This window comes from Gambusia affinis, linkage group LG10 (genome assembly GCF_019740435.1).
Source record: "Gambusia affinis linkage group LG10, SWU_Gaff_1.0, whole genome shotgun sequence".
Classification (NCBI taxonomy): Eukaryota; Metazoa; Chordata; class Actinopteri; order Cyprinodontiformes; family Poeciliidae; genus Gambusia; species Gambusia affinis.
The window spans coordinates 12,458,509-12,483,696 of NC_057877.1; the positions used below are offsets into that span (position 1 = coordinate 12,458,509).

Sequence of the window (25,188 nt, forward strand, 5' to 3'; positions counted from 1 at the left end):
ATAAGAGATGATCACTAGAAGGACCTGCATGTCGGTTTTGTGCTTTCAAATGATGAGAACTACATGCAATTCAGTGTGGCATACCTGACATCATCAAATTGGAGTGGTAGCAGAGATTTTATGGACGATTCTGGCTCTTTTAATCGTTTTAAAAATATAATGTTCACGTAGCAACCAGCAATGTGCTGAAAACATTGGTTGAGGCCCCTGTTTTGGTCAGTTATCGAGGGATCTTGGGAATAATAATAAAAACCGTCTGAGAAGAGTTTTCACTGTGTTTGAGAAAACAGAATGACGTCCTGGATGTAAGCAGTCAAAATGTTCATCCTCAATAAGGATTCAGATGGAGCCACTTCCACCCCACCTCTAGTGGAGTCTACTGAGATGATTTGGACATCTGATCAGTACTCCTCATTTATCTATTAACTAATTTTTTTATTTATTTTACATTTATGGACATGTAAAAAAAAAAGTAGTAAGTAATTTTCTTTTTGGCTTTGAGACATATTGTATTGTATTGCACACTGTATTGCACATTAGTGATGTAATATGGCTAATACCACAATATTTGAAAGTAATTTAATATTTTGCCCGTATTAAATGTATCATGCCAAAATGTGATAAAACTTTTTAGCCAGTCATGCAATTCAACTTTGCTGATAGTAACTTATTAAATTATTGACTGGTAACTGTCAAAGCATAAGGGAACACTTATTTGAAAATGACACTTCCTAGAAATTTATTCTAGATTATTTATCAATCTATAGAATAATGATTTTTTTATATCTATATATTTTGTTTAAAAAATATATGTACAATATATTTTTCAATTGGGTTTTTCAGCCATACCAAATTACCTAAAATTGCAAGGTATTATAATATAAGCAATAATTTAAGAGTTATGAAATCTTAAACACTTTTTAAAAAGTGATATGTCAATCGTATAACTTACTTCCTCATTGGTATTACAGGATAGAATAAAAAAAATGTCATCATATTGTCTGCAAATTATTATATTACTGGCAATTATTATACTGCTGGTTGCTACATGCAGCGTTGTGGTTTTGTTTTAATTACCATACTGTTGATGTGCAGTGTTTAATTTTATCATCGTAACAATCATTAATTTGATACCACTGAAAAACAATCAAGCTTATGAAAGCTGCCTACCTACATGTCAGGTTTAAATCGTAATTCAGCGACCTTGATGACTTTCAGAATCCCTTTTAGTTCAGATTAAAATCACTTGTGAAGTGTTACATTTAAGAAAGGGAGCATTCAGAACAGTCTGATTGTGTCTTTCTTTAGACAAATATAAAGATCACATTTTTGCTTTCGTTGCCTCAAAGCATTTGTGTGAACATTCAAGTCATGTTTTCATTTCAAAATGCTAACTAAATATGTCTGTAATGAGTAAATATGCATTGAGTTGTTGAAATATCTCCACTGAGATGCCTTAGCATCAATTTGTAACTTATTTTCATCTTTACAATGATACACTTCAGCAAGTAAAACGTACATATCTCGCTGTATGTATAAACATCTTATTAAAACCACTGCAATTGTTAAAATTGTTCTGGTACTATAAGCACATTGTTTTAATCATTTACCATTTACACTAGCAAGTAGCATGCACAATTTAGTTCAAGCACATTTCAAAACTGAGTACAAAATGTGAGAAAATATTGCAAGATCAAGATGAAACTTGAAGGTTTGATCCTTGAACTGCGACATCACGCAGCATTAGATCTTATTATGGTAAAGAAAAAAAAAACGTCCCTGCAGGAAGTAGTGGTGTAGATCTGATGAGAAACAAGGCTTGTTACCCCCGTGACAAAACAGCAGTAAAGAAAAAAAGCACACACACCCAAGTGTTGAGAGCAGGAAACAACATGGATGAACTCGGTAAGGTGACTTTCTTTCTCTGCTGATGATAACATGAAAACTGCATATATTTAAATGAAGCTTTAATACATAATAGAGATTACTGACCAAGATCAACTATATAAACACATCTGTGCTGTTCAGTAATTACTACAAACGAAATCATTTTGGGTACATCATGAGAAATTGTAATTGTATTTTTTTATTATTTGTTTTACCAACCAGTTGTTTTTTAGTAAGTTGTTTGGTATTACAACATGCGGATTCTGCTGACTGTGCTTGAGAAATGCTGATCAACATGTAAATGTAAATGCACAGTTTCAAAGTAATCGCAATATCTACAACGTGCTCCTTGCTTCAAACTTGACATCTGGTTTTCTTTTTAGCGACCAAAGGTTTGACTCTTTCATTCTAAACCAGTACAATGTATATTAAATATGCCTAATTTTTTATCTTCCATGTTTCCCTTTTAATAACGTGTCACAAAAGGACGGCATGAAATCGCCTCAGTATTTGCCACCACATTCTTGTGACATTAAGACAAGTTTCACTTCTGCAACGTAGCAATGTTCTCATTTCCTCAGGAAGTCGGCTTGTATGAAACAACCTCAGTTTGTTTGCACATTTATCCTCACAGGAAATTCACTACCCTCCAAAAAATTAATGTGTTTTTTGGTTAACAAGCAGAGTAATGGTCTCAGCTTTAACATTAACACTACTCGAGATTAATCTGTTACACCACAACCCAGAAGTTGCCATGAAGCTTCACAATTTGCTTTCGTCTGCAGATTTGCTGTTAGAGGAGCTGGCTTTGAGTCCTACTACAGCTTCAAACAGTCTCCGGGAATCCACCACTGCAGCTGGTGGACAGGTGAACAAAAGAGAAAGAAATATGCTTATCATTTTAAACGGACTAAAACAAGCTCAAATATTTATGTAAACAAAAGGTCAATGTAACTCCATTGTTCACACAGGCTCCAGCTGCCATTCTTGCCAGAGACAAAAAGGAAGAGAAAAACTCAACCAGCTCTGATGTCTACAGGTAATGTGTAAATGCCTGTTTGTCCTGTGTTTTAGTGTAAAATTAAACAGAATTTTAGTAAAACATTAAATTGTTTCAAGACAGCAAATATATTCATAGCTGAGGTATACAGCTTGTCATATTTGCCTTGCAAAACAAATATTGTTGGAATGCATAAAACAAATAATTAGCACAATTAGGGTGTGTGTCCTTGTGTGTCATCATTTGTATTTATAGGGGGTATGTGAATGTGTGAGCACTGAAGCTCTTAAAATAACCTTACACAAGAAAACACTTATAAAGTTGATGTAAATAAGATAGATAAAATGCAATTTAATTGAAAAAAGTCATGCTTATAAAGCAGGCCCAAAACACTTGGATGATTCTGTGGCCCAAGTCATGGCAAAATAGCAAAGTTTTCTAAAATAAAATAGCAGTTTCCTAAAGAGCGGATAAGAACTGAGTCAGGCTTGTATGCATGGGACAAGTAGGTTACAAACCACTGACACACAATAGAGTTTGTTTCAAATCTGACAGGTGAAATAAGTTAAACAAGATCTTGGCAACAAAACAACAAAGCACACACAGAAGGACATAATTGGAAATAAGCTTAAGTGGTAGTCATATGACAGTGATCAGAAAGAGGATGATGCCAGAGGAGAAAAAAAGAAGTAAAAGAGGACACAAACAAAATAAATGGATCAAAGCTAATTAAAACATTTATAAAAATAAAGGCATATAACAACCGAAAAACAAGACATTTGTAAAATTTCAGCTCATCGTAAACAGAAACCTCTAAAAACCCACATACCATGATGAGAACATGTTTTTCTTGTCTCCACCAGTTAAAACTTTACTATGTGAAGCAAACATGTAACATCGTGATCCAACAAGGCCGCATGTCTTCTGAATCAGAAAAAAAATAGAAATAAAAAAATCCTATAATCTGATGGATCACAGTGTAACATTCAATGCAAGAGCACTTCATTAATGTGGTATATGCATGCAATGTTTTGGAGCAACAAATGTTCAGGATAAAAGGAAAGCACACCCTTTGTAAATTAGCTCAACACATAAATGATTTGATCTTTATGCGGTTCTAACTAGTACAAAAGCAGTCAACATAGACAGCACTATGATATTTTATAAACATAGTTGAAACCAAAAATCTTAAAGGTTTAGGAAAGTTAAGCACATTCATCTGAATGCTACTTTCAGCAAGACAATTCCAAACAATGCATTTCAAGTGGTTGCAAATTTAGATGAGTTTTTCATAGTATGACAATTTTATTTTTAAGATATTTTGCTATTTTGTGTTTAATAGAAGGTCAAAGTGTTTAAAACAATGTCTTCTTGTTTCAATCTACCTTTCACACATGTTCATAACTTATTTGTTTATGAGTTAAGTTAGGCTGTTCCGGCTTTTTCAGATTTTACTAAATATATTTTAAATTGCTTTCAACCATCATAAAATACATTTAAAAGCCAAACATGCTTTGACAATATTTGGCTTAACTAATATTATTTAGTTAAGCACCTAAAACATGGGCAACAAAAGAACTGTAAATTTGGTCTCTAAATGCTTTTTATTATCACAAAGGTTTTTGTAGTGTCATGTATGTATTTATTATTTTTTTACATTTGTTTTTAACACAGTGACCTACCCGCGCCTGTTGCAGCTGCTCTGCCTCCGGACTCACCAACTCTAGAACTGGAGTCTATCTTGCAAGACCTGATGGGTTTAGCAGAAGAGGTCAGTATAAAGCTGTTGACCTGTATGTGTCAGGAAATGGTTATAAATGATCACAATTCACATTTTGTGTATAATAATGTCTCGTAGAAGTGATGTCTCGGTAAAAAAATTAGTTAATTAATGATGCACAGTTGGAATCAGAAAATATTTAACCCATTTGCATAAAAACAGTCTAATATATCGCTTTGTCACATGTTCAAACAGTTCAAGTTTGGTTTATCTCCCAAAACTCTTGTTGTCCATACTTCTAGTTTCCTTTCTGGCAGATATTTTGCTTTTTATGTCCCTAGTGACCACAGATTTTCATTTTGGATTCTTGCCATTAAACCCTTGTTTATTCAGTGTGTGTTTTTAGTGTCCTACAGTCAAACACATGGCTTTCTTAGCTATTCCGATTAAGTAACTAAAAACTTTTGATAAAAATCTAGGGACATATTATCAGGCAGGTTCTGCAGCTGCTCCAAATGTTTTAGTCTCCCTTATAACAGTGGAATGTTAATATTTCTGCAAATTTTCTTACAGCCCTTCAGGTGAGGTGATATAATCTCTCACAGCTTTATTGATACTGTTTTTCTTTCTCATGATTACAGCGCCTTCATGTGCGGTGCTTATGTCTGCCTCACCAAAGGAACAAATGAAGAATCCTTATTGAGTTTCCAAAGGCTTGATTGGTGTCAACAAGCCTTAAAACAAAGAAAATTGTTTTACATTCATTACAGGTTATTAAAATTTTCCCACAGGTTTAAAACAATATTTTATAGGTATTTAAAAACTGTGACGTTAATACATTTGTTGCGCCCAAATATTGCATCTTGTTAATAAATCATAAAAAAGTTTAATGAGTTGAATATTTCTGATTGCGACTGTGCTATTATGGGGAGAAAAAATTGGACACTTCATCAAACATTCAGTTTTTCCAAAAGATATTGAAATTTATCAACGTCTACTCTTTTTTTTTCCTCAAGGAAAATCATTTTATTGCAGGCAAACACTCAAATCTTACCTTGTTTTGCCAACTAAGCTAAAGATACCAACAGAAATGTGTGAATAAAGTTCACACTGCTTCAAAATAGATCATGTTGCCTTTTAGCTGAAATAACTTCAGTGAGATGCTTTTTGTAACTACCTGCCAGCCTCATATGGACATGCTGAAAGGGGCAGTAGAGCAACATTTTAAAAATGAAACTAGAAAATTCCTGAAGAAATTTAACTGGGGCCTGCCAAAGTGTGCCCGTCGGTTTGGACCCAGCGTTGTGATGCTAAGAATTAGCATCAATGCTAAAGAAAGCTGCAATGTAATCAATAGCATGTGGAGAATCACAAGAATGTTAAGTAAGCTGGACATGCAACATTCAGTATGATAAAGTAAGTGTATTAGCTAAAATGAGCAAATATGCTAATATAAGCATAAATACTTTCAGTAGCATGTGGGGTATCATTAGAATGTTTACTGTCATTTACTTACTCCATTAAGTATACTAAACATGGCTAATAAGTCTGAAAAATAGAAAATAGCTTATTTAAGCTAAAAGGCTAATGCTAATGAACTGCCTTGCTGCCTCGGATAAACAGATAATGCAGAATGATATCATTGCACGCCTCCGTGATGCACTATCAGAGGGGCATATTGAGGCTTTTATTTTGAAATTTGCAGTAAGCTTCATATTAAATGCCCACACTAATCCAATGTAAGAGTGCTTTGGATAAACCAGTCACATAAAGCCAAAAATGAGCAAATATATGATGTAAAATTGCCAAAGCTTTTATTTTGAAATTTTTGTTAAGCTTCATTTGAAAGGGTCAAAGTCATCCCATGTGTAACAGTCATTGGATTAAATCAGTCATATAACGCTCAAAAAGCAATGACCTGATGTAAAAATTTTCAAGGGCTTTTATTTTGAAATTTTCAGTAAGCTTCATTTCAAAGGGCTAGACTCATCCCATGTGTAACAGTGACAGGGTTAAATTAGTTATATACAGCCCATAGCAGCAAGTTTTTCTAAAGGCCAGCTCAGTCCTCCTCTGTTTTAACTGAACTAGTAGTTCGAACTACAGTGATGCGATTTGTAGTCCTCAGCAGCTCTCCCTGCTCTGGGTTCCGTTGCCATGGTAAATAATCCTCTCTGCCAGCTGTGAGTGAGACATCCAGGGGAGACAATTCTCTGTTTGAGCCAGCCAGTTTGACTAAAAAAGCATTGCAAAAACTGTTTCCGTTCGGGAACCGTAATACATATTCGAAAACCGTTTGAAGCATATGAGAGGGCTATTTGTCGTCTCACATAGTCCCGCCATTCATATCTCTACCTCACTCACAGTATTAACAGCGATGAGATAAAAAAAAGTGTGTGCCAAGGTCTGAAATTTTTCAGAAATACATGGAAGTGAATCAGTGAGATCTGTCTGCTACCCTGGCGCATGACTTTGCTCTGAAGCACCTGGAGAGAAAACTGTAAGCGCTAGATAATTTTTGAAAACATTTGACCGGAGCAGGCACGCGTATCAATGTCATGACCAAGTTTCATACCAATCATGCAATATTTGTGAGCGTGAGGGCGAGTTAAAAAATGATTTGGGGTCAAAATGTCGCTCTGACTCTCACTCTAGAGGAGCAGCCTTCACACTCTGATTTTTCCAAAAATCAAAAACTTTGGGTCGCTTAGAAAGAAGTTGTGGACAAACCATAATACATATTGACGTGCTGTCTTCACTTTAAAAGAGATCACGGACGTATCTACAAAATGAAGTTTGAATGGCGTTTCTACATAAGGTTATGGCGACACAGAAAATCCTCAAAATAGGGTATTTTCAGGATTTACTGGTTGCCTCGTCCCTTGACGCAAGACTTGCACCTGGTGAGCTCGTTAGTGATTTTGGGGTCGTTTTTTGCTTTTTACGTCGCCATGGTAACTCCAAATCCCACCAAAAATAATAGCACACCTCCCGGGATCGAGCCGCACGTTTTGATACCACTTTTGTGGGTGGGCTCGCAGCGGTGCGAGCCGCATTCCGGTTGACGGAAGAAGAAGTTAAGAATAACTAGAAAATTCCTGAAGAAATTTAACTGGGGCCTGCCAAAGTGTGCCCGTCGGTTTGGACCCAGCGTTCTGATGCTAAGAATTAGCATCAATGCTAAGCTTAAAAACTTCAAAAGAACAATGTGGAGAATCACAAGAATGTTGACTAACATGGACATGCACGATTAAGCATGATAATCAGCTCACTAGCATGTTGTTTATACTTGACTTACACCATTAAGTATACTAAACATGGGTAATAAGTCCAAAAAATAGCTAATAGCTTATTTAGGCTAAAAGGCTAATGCTAATGAACTGCCTTGCTGCGCAAGGCAGTTCCCTAACCTGAGAGAAACAGATAATGCAGAATCATATTTTTGCACCGCCTGCGGCGGTGCCCTGACCCTAAATCATATTAAGGCTTTTATTTTGAAATTTGCAGAAAAATTCATTATAAATGCCCACACTAATACAATGTGTAAGAGTGCTTTGGATAAACCAGTCACATAAAGCCAAAAAGAGCAAATACATGATGTAAAAATTGCCAAGGCTTTTATTTTGAAATTTGTGTTAAGCTTCATTGGAATGGCCAAACTCATCCCTTGTGTAACAGTGATTGTGTTGAATCGGTTCTATAATGCTCAAAACACAAGTAGTTCTAAAGGCCAGCTCAGTCCTCCTCTGTAGTAACTGACAGTTCCACCATGTTGTAGTTCTAACCTTCAGTCTTTGTAGTTCTAAAGAGCAGCTCAACTGTCATGAGAATGAAACACACAGGGAGAGATGGAATCCTAATAGTTTGAAGCAGTTAGTTTTTCTGATCAAAGCAGGCCAAACATATCTTTACCTAAGTGTTGCCAATAGCATGTGGGGTATCATTAGAATGTTTTCTGTAATTGATTTACTCCATTCAGTATATTTAAAATGACTAATAAGTAAGTAAAATAGCTAATAGTTTATTTAAGGTAAAAGTCTTATCTTAATGATCTGCCTTGCGCAGCAAGGCAGATCCCTAACCTGAGAGAAGAATATAAAGCATTCTAATATTATTGCATCGCCTTACGGCGATGCATTAACCTGAGGGCAATATGAAGGCTTTTATTTTGAAAAATAAACATAAGCTTCATATTAAATGCTCACACTAATCCAATGCCTAACAGTGTTTGGGTTAAATTCCTTATTTACTGGCCTAAACAGCCAGTAGTTCTAAATGGAAGCTCTGTTTTAACTGAGTGTTAGTTAGAACTACAGATATGGTGTTCTGATAGTCCTATTTATTATCATTAGGTCAAAGGTTAATGCCATTGCACTGGCTTGCTGCGCAAGCCAGTGCCATAACCTGAGAGGAAAAGATAATATAGGCAGAGATTTTTGCAGCGCCTTACGGCGCTGCACTCACCTGACAGAGATATTGGGGCTTTTATTGGGAAATTTCCATTAAGCTTTATTTAAAAATTACACATAATCCTGTGTGTAACAATGGTTTGTTAAAATCTGTTATAAAATGCCCAAAACACAAGTAGTTATAAAGGCCAGCTCATTCCAAAGTGTCCTCCCATGAATCAGCTGCTCTGACCTCATGTGTTCCGTTGCTATGGTAATGGATCAGCTGCTAACTGTCAGTGTGTTTGAGACAGAAAGGGGGGAAAAAAATTCTATCTTTGTGAGACACCCAGCCAATTAAAATGGAAAAAGCACTCCGAACAAACCTTTGCCGTTCAGGAACCGTAATACATATTCAAAAACCGTTTGAAGCGTATAAGAGGGCTATTTGTCGTCTCCGATAGTACCGCAATTCATATTTTTACCTCATTCACAGTAATTGCAGTGATGAGACAAAAAATTGTGCAGAAACTTTTCAGAAATACATGGAAGTGAATCAGGGAGAGCGTCAGTTACCCTGTCCCATAATTTCACTCTGAAGCACCTTGACAGAAAACCGTAAATGCTAGAGAAATATCGAAGACATTTTACCGGAGCAGGCATGCGTATCAATGTCATGACCGAGTTTGATACCAATCGGGCGATATTTGTGGGCGTGACGGCGATTTCAAAATCGCTTTGGGTTCAGAAATCTGCTTAAATTCTCACTCTACTGGAGCGGCAGTTGGTTTCAGTTATGCTCTGCGTTTCGGCAGTTGGAAATTTTGCTCGTTTTTCGCTTTTTACGTCGCCATCGTAAGTCCGATTCCTTATAAAAGTAATAGCACCCCTCCCGGGATCGAGCCGCACGTTTTGATACCACTTTTGTGGGTGGGCTCGCAGCGGTACGAGCCGCATTAACGGTAACGGAAGAATAATAAATAATACGTATTAAAGAGGCGTTCTATTGGGTGTAGAACAATAGGTGCCTGCCATGCAATGCATGGAGGCAGTGACTGACTTGCTTCGCAAGTCAGTCACTGCTCTCCTTATGCATTGCTATGGGGCAGGCCCCAATAATAAAGAGGCGTTCTATTGGGTGTAGAACAATAGGTGCCTGCCATGCAATGCATGGAGGCAGTGACTGACTTGCTTCGCAAGTCAGTCACTGCTCTCCTTATGCATTGCTATGGGCAGGCCCCAATAATTTAATAAGGGTTAACACTAGAGGGCAGTATTGCACCAACATCACCATTGCAAAATCTGAAATAATATTTCAGCATTTGATCACTTAAGCACTTAAATCTCTTTAGCACATGTAAAGACTAAACCTGACATTTTGACATCCATGTATCTTTATTCAGAACCAATTACCTCCATCAGCCCCTCCACCACTGACACAGAAGCAGTCTACAAAGAAAAGAAACGAGGATGGGAGATCAGGGCAGAAGGACACCGACAGCAGCAGGAGTAGCAGCGGCCCGGCAAGTTCCAACCCAAAACCCTCGACCCAGACGCAGAAAACGGATTCTATAGATGACCTGCTTGGAGGTCTGAGCTCGGACCTGGAGAAGATCGGTGTGCGCACCACAGCCAAAGGCCACTGTGCTGCATGCAACAAATGCATTGTTGGAAAGGTAAAAAGTGAACCTTTAAATTTAAATAAAGTCAAAGGAGTCTTTTTTCACTTCATTTGACTGTTGTTGTTTAGGTGATCACAGCTCTGGGTGAAGTGTGGCACCCTGAGCACTTTGTGTGTACGGTGTGTAAGAACGAGCTGAGCACAACAGGCTTCTTTGAGAGAGAGGGACGGCCGTACTGTGACAAAGACTACCATCAGCTCTTTTCTCCACGCTGCGCCTACTGCAAGGGGCCGATATTGCAGGTATATAATAAGAAACTCCAACTATGCAGTATTACACTTTATGTAAAGCATCTTAAATAACAAACTTAATCTCAGCTTCTCTTTTTGTTTCCCGATTCATGTCCTAAATTGTCCATTACATCCATTAATCCACACAGTAAAATGTCGATGATTGCATGATGACATGTTGGATGTTTTTTTGTTTTTGTTTTTTTTTTGTTTTTTCTTGGCCAAGACCACATGTTATGCTAATAAATAAAAGGAAAACCCATACTGGTGGTTTTTCAAACTGGGATTACCTCATGCTACAGACCAAACACATTAATCAGAAACTAATGCAGCTTCCCTGCTGATTCCCTTCATGTGGCTCACGGTCCATTTTTTTGGTGTTTGTTCACATTTAGCTACATGAGATGAGACAAACTTCAATAATCCCCATAGAAAGTAAAATAGAGATGTCATATTTTTGGTGTTTTCTTTCCACCAGAACATCTTGACAGCTCTGGACCAAACTTGGCACCCGGAGCACTTCTTCTGCACACACTGCGGAGATCTGTTTGGGCCAGACGGTGAGATGTTTGGTAATTTATTTGCCTCAGCATAAAAAGTAATATTTAGCACACATGTCAGTGTATCCTGTATCTATCCAAGGCTTCCTGGAGAAGGATGGAAAACCATACTGCTGCAAGGACTTCTACCACCTTTTTGCTCCCAAATGCTCCGGCTGTGGGGAGTCCGTTAGAGAGAACTACCTGACTGCAGCCAATGGCACCTGGCATCCAGAGTGCTTCGTCTGCGCAGTGAGCCTCCAACACAGACCACACACACGGCTCCGGCTCACACACACAACTTTGAGAATAAATGAGACAGATACCCACACACTTGCTTTGTTTGCATCAGTTTGACCACAGGGCTGATGCAAACCATATGTATGATGAAAATGTTGCAGTGGAAATGTTGCAGATAAATCAGGGAAACCATGTTCTCTCTGTGTGGGTATCTTCTGTATCTTCTTCAAAGCCACCGCTGTGTAGAGCAGTCGATCAAATTCGGTTCCGTCTGCTGCTGCACTTCTCTCTTTACTCCATCAGCCGCATTTGAAGATATTAATTGCGCAGAGTTCTGAAAGCTTATCAGAGGTAAAAATGGCACCTTTATGTCTTTTTCTTTTTGGTCTACAAGTGAGTTATTATTATATTTTTTTACAATCTAGGACATTTAACAACTTAAGCCCATGAATATAATCCCAATAAATGTGAATATATACAGTGTGATACAATGAAATTTGTGCAGTACAGTTCAACTAAAAAACAAGCATATCTGTTAAAAGAAAAAAAATTATACAAGGAGCAATAACATAGTTGAATAAGTGTGGACTCTTAAACTATAACTTTGTTGAGTACCTTTCAGCACTCTTTCTGCTTTAGTAGAAGTTCATTTGCATTCCACATCTTAACTGGAGTTAATAGTTTGATAGGGTGGGGTAACTTTCACAGAACAGAGTGAGCAAACTGGCAAAAGTTGTCCAACCCTGTCAGACTAAGTGAACATGTCTTATTCATAGCCCTCAAAGTTTCTGTCAAACTGTTTTTGACTTTGGCTTTGCAATAACATGCTTAACTTTACTTCCATGAAGTCTTCTAGGTATGCTTGGAAATACAGTGATGAAGAAAAATTACATTATTCTAGCCAGTAACAGAATGCGTTGGATCAATACTGACTTACATTTGCCACAATGCATGTTTGTCAAAAAACCCATTTCCTTTTGAAGAAACGTAACTCCAGACTATGATGCTGCCGTCACCAGAGTTCACCTTAGTCTTTGTGTTCTTTTTGTAATATTTAGTGTTTTGCATTTTGGATTTGTTCCAACAAAAAAAAAAACAAACAAAAAAAAAAAAAAAACTTACATCTAGATGTTCACTTTAGAAGAAAGCTTTATGTTTAACAGCTCCTCTCCTGTGTTGAGAACAGATTTTATTTGCGCATTTAAAAACAAAACCAGTACTTGGCAGAAATTCGTGCAGCTCCTTAACATTCGTACAATGTGATCTTCTGGAGCCTTTGTTCCCTCTCTACAGGCTATGGCTTTAACTACAAGTTGCAAATCAGCAAATGTTGGGAAGATTTTGCTGGGACAGCTGGACTTTATTAGTGATGAATCACATTCACTATAATTGATGTTAGGCATTTACCCAATAAGACTGAAGAGTGGAGTTAGGTACTTCAATAGAGTTCGAGCTTCAGGGCATACACACTTATGCAACCTCTGCACCACCAACTCCAGCTTAACAATATCAGTTTACCATCCAATAATTAATTATCAAAGATTACAGGGTCCTTAAAAAAACATGAAACTGAATTTAGGAACTCAACAGGATATTTACTTCCTAGCTCCAGAATAACTTGGTGGTGTGCCCAGACTGGATAATGTAAACAACCAAACACCTTATTAGAGCCAACCTTCTTATAAATAACAGGTTCTTTTGTAAGACAAAGCTGTTAACAATATGTTCTCAGTGTTAATCCCACTGCAAGATGTTTTTTTTTCATTCAGTCAGTCATCCCTATTCTGTCTATATGAATATGTACAATGATGATGATGAATGATGCAAGTATGTCCCAGTAGCCTGATATGTAAAATTTAAAAATTGCTTTAGCCACATGAAGGTGCAACTACACAAATTTGCGTGGTATCAATTATAGTATACAGTTATACTTTATCAATTATTAAAGTGATCTTTTTGAATAATAGAAGCACTGACTTGTCTAAAAAAATAGCTCATGCACTTCCTTCCCTGTGGAAAATTATGATATCCAATAACTTCTTCCACATTAAATAATGTCAAAAAACAACAATAAATCAAATAATAATAATAATAATAATAATAATAATAATAATAATAATAATAATAATAATAATAATACATTTATATATGAATATAATTTGGTATATAATGTATTATTAATTATTATTATTATTATTATTATTATTATTATTATTATTATTATTTGATTCATCATTTATTTATTTATTGGGTTTTACGTCTATGTTTTGATTGAAGAAGATGACTACATGTCTATTTATGAATTGCATTTTTTCATGCCGTCCTGTCCCCTCCACTGTGTACAGCGAATGCAGTGGGCATAAGTTCTACTGAAAACTTTTGTTCGCTTCCTCAAGTTTGAATATGGATGAGAAACATAACCTTTTTCATTCATCACAATTTGTTTAAAATGGTCAAAATATTCAACATGCATCATTGATATTTTTTCCCCTCGGTGCTGATTTCGCAGTCATCTCTTGTTTGTTACCAAGCAGTCATAAAGGCAAATTTTGGAAAGTAATCATAGAACTACATTGCCAAAAATGTAACCGCAGCCTTGAAGAGTTGAGCCGATGTTGCAAATATTTTGCTGTTTTTTTTTAATCAGTCTGTATTCAGTTTTAATTTGACAGAGAGCATCCTTTTTGCTTACCCTAATCCTTCACTATCCTCTACTTCTCTTTTTAAATTCAGGACTGTCTGAAGCCATTTAGCGATGGTTGCTTCATGGAACTGGACGGTCGGCCCCTCTGTTCCATCCACTTTCACTCCAGGCAGGGCACCCTGTGCGGGGGTTGTGGGAAGCCCATCACTGGCCGCTGCATTTCAGCTCTCGATCGCAAGTTTCATCCTGAGCACTTTGTTTGCGCCTTTTGTCTGCGGCAACTCAGCCACGGGATCTTCAAGGAGCAGAATGGAAAGCCCTACTGTACAGCTTGCTTCAACAAGCTCTTTCTATGAGACATTAACAGCAAGTCACTCAACAATGAAGACATAATGTCTAAAGTTGGAAGAGGATGGCTATTTTCCCACATGAGTGAGCTGAATTATCTATTATTAATATTGCATTCCACGGTTGTGGAATGAGGTGATAAGATTCCATGCTTCTTATCCTAATACCACTAAATAAAATGTTGAACACATATGCCAAGCAAACCGGGTGCACATGTATGTTTTGATCTTAATAAAAATACAGCTGCTCTGTAAAAGTCTCAAAGATTCTTTTAGAGAAAATGAGTGAAGGAACAAAGCGGAAAATCAGGGATAAAGTTGGGGAGAATTTTAAAGGATGGTCAGGTTATAAAAATTATATCTTAAACTTTGAACATTTATGGCATAACTGTGAATCCAGTAAGATATGATGATCTGCCTAAATTGGCAAGGAGAGGATTAACAACAGATCCACTGATCAGTGGGCTGTACATTGGCACAGTTTATAGCACTATTTCCTCACAGCAAGAAGGTCTTAAATATGGCTGGGGGTCTTGGCACATGGAGTTTCCATGTTTTCGTCTTGCATCCATTGGTTTTCTCCAGGTACACTGCAGAATTAATCCTGGTCCAGATTCATGACTGTTAGGTAAATTGATCTCGGTTAATTTTCTGTAGGTATGACTGTGTATGGATATTTGTTCTCTGCGTCTTTTTGTTGATCTATAATGGACTAGCAACCTCCATGATCTGTAGAGATAAGCACCAAGGCCCTCAATCCCTTTGACCCTGCAAAGAAAAAAGAGAGGATAGCCAGTGATGGATGGATAATTATCAGTCATGGTCTGGTTTATTTCAAAGACATGCATGCTGCTCTTCTCTTGTTTCTATTTGTAATCAACCACTTATCAACCTCCTTCCACATCCCAATTGTATTTCACTTTGTGTTGCTTGATCACATAAAAACCCACTACAATGCATGGATTTGTGGCCCAAAATGACAGAATGCTAAAAAAGTCCAGGGTGTATAAACAATTCATCAAAGCACTGTAAAATGAATAGGGATTCATCATACAAAGGGATAAGTTATGCACAGACTCATTGAGAAATCATGTGCAACTATCAGTAAGTAATTATTACTGACATCGTTTTTATAACTCAATCAAAATATTTCCCGTGAAGAGAACATTACCATGTGTGGACTTTGGATGCCTGTACAAGGTGTGTTGTTGATGGTTGCTTTTACTTTTGAGGAGACCTCATACATTACAATCACAAATCAAATTCCAGATGAACCATGATAAACACAAAAGCGCCGAATTAATGGATTCCATAAACTGTCCTCTGTTCGCTGTTAGAGTTGGCAGCACCGGATTTACTTTCTCACAGTTTGAGAGAGCTTGTCAGGAGATTTGTCTATATGGCCCGATAGCTTGTCTTGGCAGAGAGTGGCATGGACCCGTCATGCCAACCTGTGATTCCTCTGTCTCAGATTGACCACTTGGCCCCTGGCAGCCACTGGATTCAGACATCCTCTTCATCCTCCACACAGGCTCCTTTATGACTGCCTCTCGAAAATTAATGAATGTGGTGAGGTTAACAAAGGTAGTTTTTAGAAGGAGCTCCTTCACATCCCCGCATCCCCTCAGAAACTGTTGAAGGACGAATGAACCACAAAAGTGTTTTAATGCCTCTGCGGTTGCTGGCAGATTTAAGCTCGTTCTGTCATCGGATGAGTTATATTTCGTTTCCTATAGGCTAATTGTGGAAATTGCACATGAATATGAGGTATTTGTTGGATTGCTACACAAATAACAGAAAGAATTTGCAATTTTTGCAGAATTTAAATACAAATGGAATGTTGCGTTTTACATCTACTTGACTGAAAAACATTCAGTTTTGGGCACTATTATCAGGAGGCTACCAAACAACAAAAACAACAACAACAAGCTGGCCATGTAATTGCTGTTTAACAGGAAAGAGCAGAAACCAATATTCTTTTTTTCTGATCACTCCATACTATCATATAATTTACATGTGTACAGTCTTTAAATAAAAAAACAAACAAACAACCAAACATTTGCCTAATTTCTAAAGGATTTGTCAATATCTCTTTTTTTTATTTGTCATTTTTATTTTGGTTATTTTTCATTTTCAAGTTAGTGCTCCTTGGAGAAAGCTGCTGCTTTCAACACAGCTAGCTCTTTCTTTTCAATACTAACTAATCTAGCTATTACATTTTTATATAAATGTAATAGCTAATAATGAGCTAAAAGTAAATTTCCAAAACATAAATGGCTCCCTAAATTAAGTAGGAAGCACATAATAGAAAAACAGTACAAGTACATTCTGAAAACATATTAATATACTGTAAGTAAACTAAGCTTTTGTAAAAATAAACCAAATCTGGGTAAAAATAAACCAAACCTAAGTTTTATCTGTAGTCACATTATAGATATATTTCACTCTGCTATCGGAAGCAATGAGAGCTTTATGGTTTTCCCACTGAGAAGTTTATTTAAGTTTTTCTCAAGCATGCCACGTGAGCTGTGTGTGTGCGCGCGCGTGGGTGTGTGAAGTCAGTGTTTGAATGGGAACGACGTTGAGCATTAATCATGCTGTCATCGCTGTCAGGTCCCGCCTTGTAAGGCTGCTGCAGACTGTGCACCGTGCATCATGGAAGAAGTATGGATGGATCACATTTAGGCAGATCTAAACATTCTAGACTGTAAGTGTTTCATGAGCAAACTGACTAATGCCTCTGTTTCAAATGAACTCATGTTTTCACTTTGTGATTAAATGATTTAGATACTGTATGAAACAAAGGAGAAAACATGTTTTTCAACATGAATAGTTAATGCAGCTATGCCAGCTTGGAGCTGATCTCACCGTGTAACACAACGGCAAAGTGTTATATTGCTTTATTTCTATTCTTCCACTAGTTTTCTGTCTGGGAGATTTTCTGATGCATCTGAATATTATTCTAAGTTGATGTACATAAAAAAAAAAAACACTGTGGAAAGAACAACACATAAAAGAAAAATCCAATAAACACATTTAAACACACATCTCTACCAAAAAACAATGCCAAAAATAAAAATGGAGTGAGAGAATAAGGAGGAAAAAGATCTACTGGCACACAGTAAAAATGAGAAAACATAAAATGCTTTTGCAGGAGTAAGTGTAAAGTCAAGTGACATTTACAACAGTGAACCTGAGTCAAAATTATGCAGTTTGGAAAGTAAGATGAATGTTTGAGCTTGATTGGAGAAGGAACTAACAGAATGAGGGGTAAACTAGAACATTATAGGTGTTGGGGCTCAGGGAAACAGGGGGAGGAGAAGAGGGGATTAGGCGCATGGTTTTAGGAGGATTCTTTTTGTTTCAGACTGTAACCAAACACTTACCTCCTCTCCTGTAAAATGTCTGTGTCCGCTAGGCCACCTCTGATGGGGACGGCGGGGCGCCCTATTCAGCCCATTATGGCCCCACTGTGGGTCATACCCGGCTAGGCCCTGCCCTTAACTATAAGTTCACATCAGCTCTGAAGCTGTCACAAGGTACTTATACACATTAATCACTACATTTACTTGAAGACACATAACACACATCTGTGGAAACGCCAAACAAAGACAACTCAATGAACTCAGCTTTGGTAGGTACAGTAAAATATAGATGGATCAGATTACTGCAACATCATTACTGAGTGTTTCTGCATGCTATATGTACTAATGAAAGAAAACTGCCACTTTAGCTACAGTTTGTCACAAGGATGTATGCTGTGCCTCAGTGGTTTTCAAACTTTTTCTCCCAAGTATTACCTCAAAGAATTGATTCTCCCTAAATATCCTCATTATTTAGGAAGCGCCAAATACAATGCAAAAGTCTCTAAAACAACACCAGGGGCAAACATCAAATAAACATCTTCAAAGATTATTAATCATTCTCACTTAATGAGTGTAATTTATTCAGTTAATTTTTGACACAATTGATTGTGTATAGTTTGACCAGTTTGTCCCTCAATGCATAATCCATCCATCCATTGCCAAAACCAGCTAATCCTTACTGGGTTATATTGAGCCAAATGTCTATATGGTCATCATTAGATTCAGGGTCAATCCTGGACAAGTTTCTAGCATAGTGTAGGCAACACGGGAACACATACGACAAACAAAGGACATTTAGGACAAACTAAAATTTCAAGGAAGCTCGCAGGAAGTATTTCCAAAATGGTGACCAAAGCCTAACAGTTTGTCTATACCTGCTTAGGCCTGCATTGGAGACCAGTGTCTACCTCCAGTGGTCATTAAGCCAGCGACAGGGTACACATTTGACAGGTTGCTGGTCCATTACAGTGTAACGCAGAGACTCAGGAAACAAGGCATGCACATACTCACACCTAGAGACAATTTAGAGAGACCAAACAACCTGGCAGTCATGTTTTTGGAATATGGGAGGAAGCCAGTATACCTGGAGAGAACCCACACATACACAGGGAGAACTTGGTATACCTGTTCAGAAAGGCTAGGATTTAAACCCAGGACCTACTTGCTGCAAGGCAGCAGTACTATTTACTGCACAATTGTGTAGCCCTTACAAGGCAATTTTACCAAATACTGAGAACATGTGTGTAACTCCTGAATATTAGGAAACTTAATAACAAAACCTAAAGAATGTTTTTTTTTTTATGTAGCAACTCAATTCATTTACATTCCCACCACCTCGTTGATTCTGATCCAAAAACTATTTTGGCAGCTCTGATTGTAGAAGGTCGCTGGTAAGGTATTCCCAGTAAAGTAACAAGTAGGTATGTACATCAGCACATTTTTAAGAACTACATTTTCTACAATGCTGTGGCATAAAGTAACCAACAGCTGAGACTGAAAAAAAAATATCACAAAAGAATCAATAAAAGGAAAAGCCAAATTAACAGAAGTCCACACTACATGGTGGTCCAGCAAGCAGATGAAAATGTGGCTAGACCCGCTGGGACTAGAAGGATTTTGGTGTTGAAGATAAAATGAATGCATTTTCCGCTTGTTGGTTTGCGATGAAAAAAATACAATGTCCAGCCGTCATAGAGCTCTAAATTGTTTCTTTATATAACTCTTTGCACATCTCTCCACAAAACACAGCTTCACAAACATTTCAGACACTAGGAGGGAGCCACCCCCTTAATTCCATACACCTGGCTTTTAAAACAGTGCCTGAACTGATTAAGGGGCGGAGACAATTACCTTACCAGGTAGGAAAGAAAAACCTTGGTGTTAAACAATATTTCCACACAAATACACACAAAATTACAAACAACAATTTAACAAAACAAAAACAAGCTGGGCCCAAACAAAAAATAAAACACACACAAAAAACAACACCACCTGAGGGATAAATCCCTCACACTTCCCTCCCCTTCAAGGGACTCGCTGTTCACAGCGAGACAAAAAGTCTGCAACTGTATTCTCTTTTCCTGGAATGTAGCCTATCTTAAACCGATAAGGTTGGAGAGACAGGAACCATCGTGTTATGCGACTGTTCGTGTCTTTCATGGCTTCCAACCATTTCAGTGCCCGATGGTCAGTTTCAAGAGTGAACTCTCGCCCCAGAAGGTAATATCTGAAAGAGTCAATTGTCCATTTGATAGCCAGACACTCCAATTCCACTGCCGAATATCTGGTCTCTCGCGGGAACAACTTCCTACTAATGTAGGCAACTGGTTTCTTCTCTTCTCCTGCAAAGAACCCCACCAATCCCCCTTGCAGAAGCATCAGTCTGAACAGTGAAGGGTAAAGTGAAGTTTGGGCTCTGGAGCACAGGTTCTTGGCACAGTGCCTGCTTCAAATCCTGGAAGGCCTTCTCCTGTGCTTCTCCCCAAACAATGTTTAGTTTGATGTCCCAGTAAGGTCAGAAAGAGGAGCTGCTCTAGCAGAAAAGTTCCTGATAAATCGGACGGTACCAACCTACCAGGCCCAAAAAGGACCTGACTTGTCTTCTGGTTGTTGGTCTCTCTGCTGCTTTAATTGCCTCCACCTTATCTTTCACTGGCTTTATGACTCCTCCACCCAGGATATGGCCTAAATACTGGAGCTCTTTCTTTGCCAATGAACATTTCTTGGGATGAACAGTCAGGCGGCTTGCTTAATGGTCTGCAGCACCGTCTCAGATGAATCAGGTGTTCTTGCCAAGAATTGCTGTAAATGACAATATCGTCAAGGTAAGCTGCAGTAAATGACTCCATACCTGACAGTACCTTATTCATCAGTCTTTGAAATGTGGCGGGTGCGCCATGGAGTCCAAAAGGCATCTTTGTAAACTGCCATAATCCCTGCGGGGTCCTGAAGGCAGTTACAGGCTTAGCAGCATCTGTTAAAGGAACCTGCCAGTATCCCTTGCAAAGGTCTAAAGTACTTATATATTTAGCCTGGCCAACACATTCAATGAGATCATCCAACCTTGGTAATGGGTAGGCATCAAAGTCTGATTGAGCATTTACCTTTCTAAAGTCAATGCAAAAGCGGATGCTCCCATCCTTCTTGATAACCAAAACCACCGGATTGCTCCATTCACTGGTGGATGGTTCAATCACGCCAAGCTTCAACATGACCTCAATTTCCTCTTTTAACACAGGAGCCATCTTCTCTGGGATCTGAAACATTCGTTGCCGGATAGGGACACTGGTCTTCAAACGAATATCATGCTCCACCAAGTCTGTTGAACCTGGTTGTTCTTTGAAGAGATCTGAAGGAATAATGGCCTCCAATTCCTGTTGCTGGGTGAAGGTGAGATGAGAGATATCAAGTGAAATAACAGAGTCTTTTACAGTTGGCAACTCACCCTCATCATCATCTTCCTCTTCCACAGCACGCACAAAGCACTGCTGACTAAGGGGCGGAGCCGGGATTTCCACTCCTTAAGCAGATTGATGTGAAAGGTTTGCTTGGTGTTTCTTCTCTCAGGCATCTCAATCTCATAGGTGGTAGCACTTAGCTTCTTTACAACCGTATATGGTCCCTGCCATTTTGCTAGAAGTTTATTGTCAGATGTTGGAAGTAATAAGAGAACCTTCTGACCTGGTTTGAAGGATCTGCATCTGGCAGTTTTATCATACCAGGTCTGTTGCTGCTGTTGAACCTTCTCCAGGTGCCTTCTGACGAGGTTGGTTGTCTCCTCCATCTTCTGTCTCATATTTAGAATGTAACTGATGACATTGTTCGATTGATCCTTCTTGCCGACCCAGGACTCTTGAAGAACATCCAGCGGACCCCTCAGCTGCCTGCCATAAAGAAGTTCAAATGGCGAAAAGCCAGTGGATGCCTCTTGAACTTCACGATAAGCAAACAGAAGATAGGGTAACCACTTATCCCAATCCTTGCCATTGACAGAGATAAACTTCTTCAGCATACTCTTTAATGTCCTGTTGTACCTCTCCACCAGCCCATCAGTCTGTGGGTGGTAGGGGGTGGTCGAATACCCTTTATGCCCAACAATCTGTAGACCTGCTTAAGATTGTTAGACAGAAAGTTAGTACCTTGGTCAGTAAGTACCTCTGATGGAATCCCCACCCTAGAGAACAACTGGAGTAAAGCATATGCTATCTGTTTAGCTGTTATGTCTCTAAGGGGAAAAGCCTCTGGATAGCGAGTGCTATAGTCGCATACTACCAGGATAAACCGATTTCCTGCCTGGGTCCGTTCAAGTGGTCCCACAATATCCATACCTATTCTGCTGAAAGGAACATCAATAATAGGTAATGACTGCAGTGGATATTTTGGGACATTTTTTCCCCCTGACAGCTGACACACTGCACATGATTGGCAGTACTCTTTTATTTGATTAAAGAGACCTGGCCAATAAAACTTGGCATAAATCCTGTCATAGGTCTTTTAAAACCCAAATGTCCTGCCCAGGGAGCACCATGACCCAAATTTAGCACTTGTTCCCTTAGACTTTGTGGAACCACCAGCTTCTCAGATCCTGTTTTCCCCCCATGAAGGTAAAGCAACCCATCTCTAAGGATATAATTCCCCCCATCAGGATGTTTACCAATTTCTCCCTCAGTGATAGGAATTGCTTGATCAAAAAGACCCTTCAGTGACTCATCAGACTGTTGTAACCTCTTGAAGTCAATTTGTGAACCCACAGTGTCCCCATCAAGATCTGGCAAACCCAATGATGTTTGCCTAACTGTGCCTGCCATTTTATGAAGCCTTCTTTGTTGTTTGCTTTTCCTCACTTTAACCACACTCTCAAAAGGGATATTAAAGAAAGGCAGTTCTCGCAGAGGATTTAACTCATCAGCAGTCTCAGAGTTTATATGCTGGCCTGTCTCCACAACCTCAGGTAAAGGCTTAGAATCCTCATCCCCAGTTAACTGTTTAGCTCGTGTTTGTGATCTGGTTACAATATACACTGGCTTACAGGCCTGAATCAGTTCTGGTAAAACTGGAATATCCTGACCCAAAATAACTTTATAGGCAAGACCTTCCACTACACCAACACTTAAAAGATAAGTTTGGTTTGCCACCTCTAAATAGACTGCTGCAGTGGGGTAAGTTTTATGATCACCATGCACACAGGAAATATCAAGACCTGGGCCCCCTAAATAGCATTGATTTTTCAGCATAGAAGGGTGGACTAAGGTCTGTACACTTCCCGTATCTAACAGAGCAATGGCTGGCTTTCCATTTACTCTAACCTCCATGACTTGTTTCTTACCCTGAAATTGGTCTTCTGCAAACACTGGCCTTGGTACAGTGCAAAAATATGCTGATTTGGCTTTTCTCAATGGGCACTCTGGTTTTATATGACCCTCTTGACCACAGAAATAGCAGACAATAGGTTTTGTTTCTGACTTAGGCTTAGCTAAGAATATTTTTCCCCTTTGCTTCTCTGCAACTGCTATCTGACCTGGACCACCACCCAAACCAAACCCCACAGACTTACCCTGCAGTAAGCTGGACTTCTGTTGTAGGTTGTATCGGAAGGTTTTTGGTCCCCGCCTTGCAGCCAGGAAATTCTCAACAAGCTCTGCTGCTTCTTGTGCCGATGCTGGGTTCCTCTCTTTGACCCATACTCTCAGCTCCGGTGACAAAGAACTGTAGAACTGTTCCAGGATGAGAATCTCTCCAATATCCTCCTTTCTTCTCCTCTGAGGTTGCATCCACTTCAAGTAAAGGTCCTTCAGACGGTTGTAGAACTCTCGAGGGGTTTCATTCACACGAACCTCCGGTTCTCTGAATCGTTGTCGGTAAACTTCTTCATTAATCTCATACTTTGTCAAGATTGCTGCTTTTACTTCAACATATTCACAGGAATCCTCTGCAGCCATGGCCACATATGCTGCTCGGGCCCTACCGGTGAGATGAGGCACCAATCTTACTGCCCAGTCCCTCTCGGGCCACTGGTATGCCGTTGCTAACCTTTCAAAGGTTGTCAGGTATTGTTCAATGTCATCTCCCTCCTCAAACTTTGGAATATCAGATTGAGTCCATGCTCTCTGTACTGGCTCACCTCTAGATTGAGGCCTAGGGGCTGGCTCAACATCTGCTTCTGATGAGGAGCCTGATTGTGCTCCATCTTTCTGCTGCTTCTCCAGATCATCTCTGAGATTGTTAATTTCAACCTGCATCTGGTGCCATCTCCTTTCTTGCTTACACTCTTCTTTGTCCCATCTGTCAACAAAGTCACTCTGGAACTGAAGACATCTTTCCAACATGGCAGCAATGCTGTTCATATCCACAGACGCAGTTTCATCACTGGACTGCAAAGTCGGCTGACCTGTAGTTCCCTCCTGCTCTGTACCCTCCACTGGAGCTGCTTCTGCCACTTTGAGGCCTTTTGCCTGCTGCTTTGGACCCATAATTAGCTCTTGGAAATCAGCGTCGCATCCCACTTCTGACACCAAAATGTTGGTTTGCGATGAAAAAAATACAATGTCCAGCCGTCATAGAGCTCTAAATTGTTTCTTTATATAACTCTTTGCACATCTCTCCACAAAACACAGCTTCACAAACATTTCAGACACTAGGAGGGAGCCACCCCCTTAATTCCATACACCTGGCTTTTAAAACAGTGCCTGAACTGATTAAGGGGCGGAGACAATTACCTTACCAGGTAGGAAAGAAAAACCTTGGTGTTAAACAATATTTCCACACAAATACACACAAAATTACAAACAACAATTTAACAAAACAAAAACAAGCTGGGCCCAAACAAAAAATAAAACACACACAAAAAACAACACCACCTGAGGGATAAATCCCTCACACCGCTGTTAAGAAGAAAATAAAGACTTTGACACCTTGGTAATTACGTTTACACAGTGAAAAGCTGAGCCGGAAAACAACTGTACTTTGTGGGTGTTTGTTTTGGCTGATACTAGGAGCAGGTATCACACCTGATTCATGGCTGGCTGCTCTGTGCAAAAGGAACTTCTTGTTGTTTTTGGCTGAACACAGAGTTCTCCTTGCTATCTCAGCCTCTCTCTCATACTAGCAGACATATAAATGCCACACACGAAAAGCCTGCAGTCTTGT

The 25,188-nt window shown here is 38.8% G+C and overlaps 2 protein-coding genes across 2 annotated transcripts; one reads left to right on the forward strand and one right to left on the reverse strand.

Moving 5' to 3' along the window:
- Positions 1 to 1,796: 1,796 nt before the first annotated feature.
- Positions 1,797 to 15,660, forward strand: lpxn (leupaxin). The gene is made up of 9 exons (XM_044129806.1): positions 1,797 to 1,905; positions 2,673 to 2,755; positions 2,859 to 2,926; positions 4,562 to 4,658; positions 10,399 to 10,671; positions 10,746 to 10,919; positions 11,386 to 11,467; positions 11,550 to 11,698; positions 14,420 to 15,660. Exons 1-9 carry the CDS (start codon positions 1,806 to 1,808, stop codon positions 14,684 to 14,686), a joined length of 1,293 nt encoding a protein of 430 aa, XP_043985741.1. The 5' UTR covers positions 1,797 to 1,805; the 3' UTR covers positions 14,687 to 15,660.
- A 5,118-nt stretch (positions 15,661 to 20,778) lies between these two features.
- Positions 20,779 to 24,896, reverse strand: LOC122838923. The gene is made up of 4 exons (XM_044129971.1): positions 23,369 to 24,896; positions 21,488 to 22,149; positions 21,147 to 21,422; positions 20,779 to 20,844 (listed from the first exon to the last, which is right to left on the reverse strand). The coding sequence occupies exons 1-4, from the start codon at positions 24,510 to 24,512 to the stop codon at positions 20,779 to 20,781; spliced, it is 2,148 nt and encodes a 715-aa protein (XP_043985906.1). The 5' UTR covers positions 24,513 to 24,896.
- Positions 24,897 to 25,188: the final 292 nt, after the last annotated feature.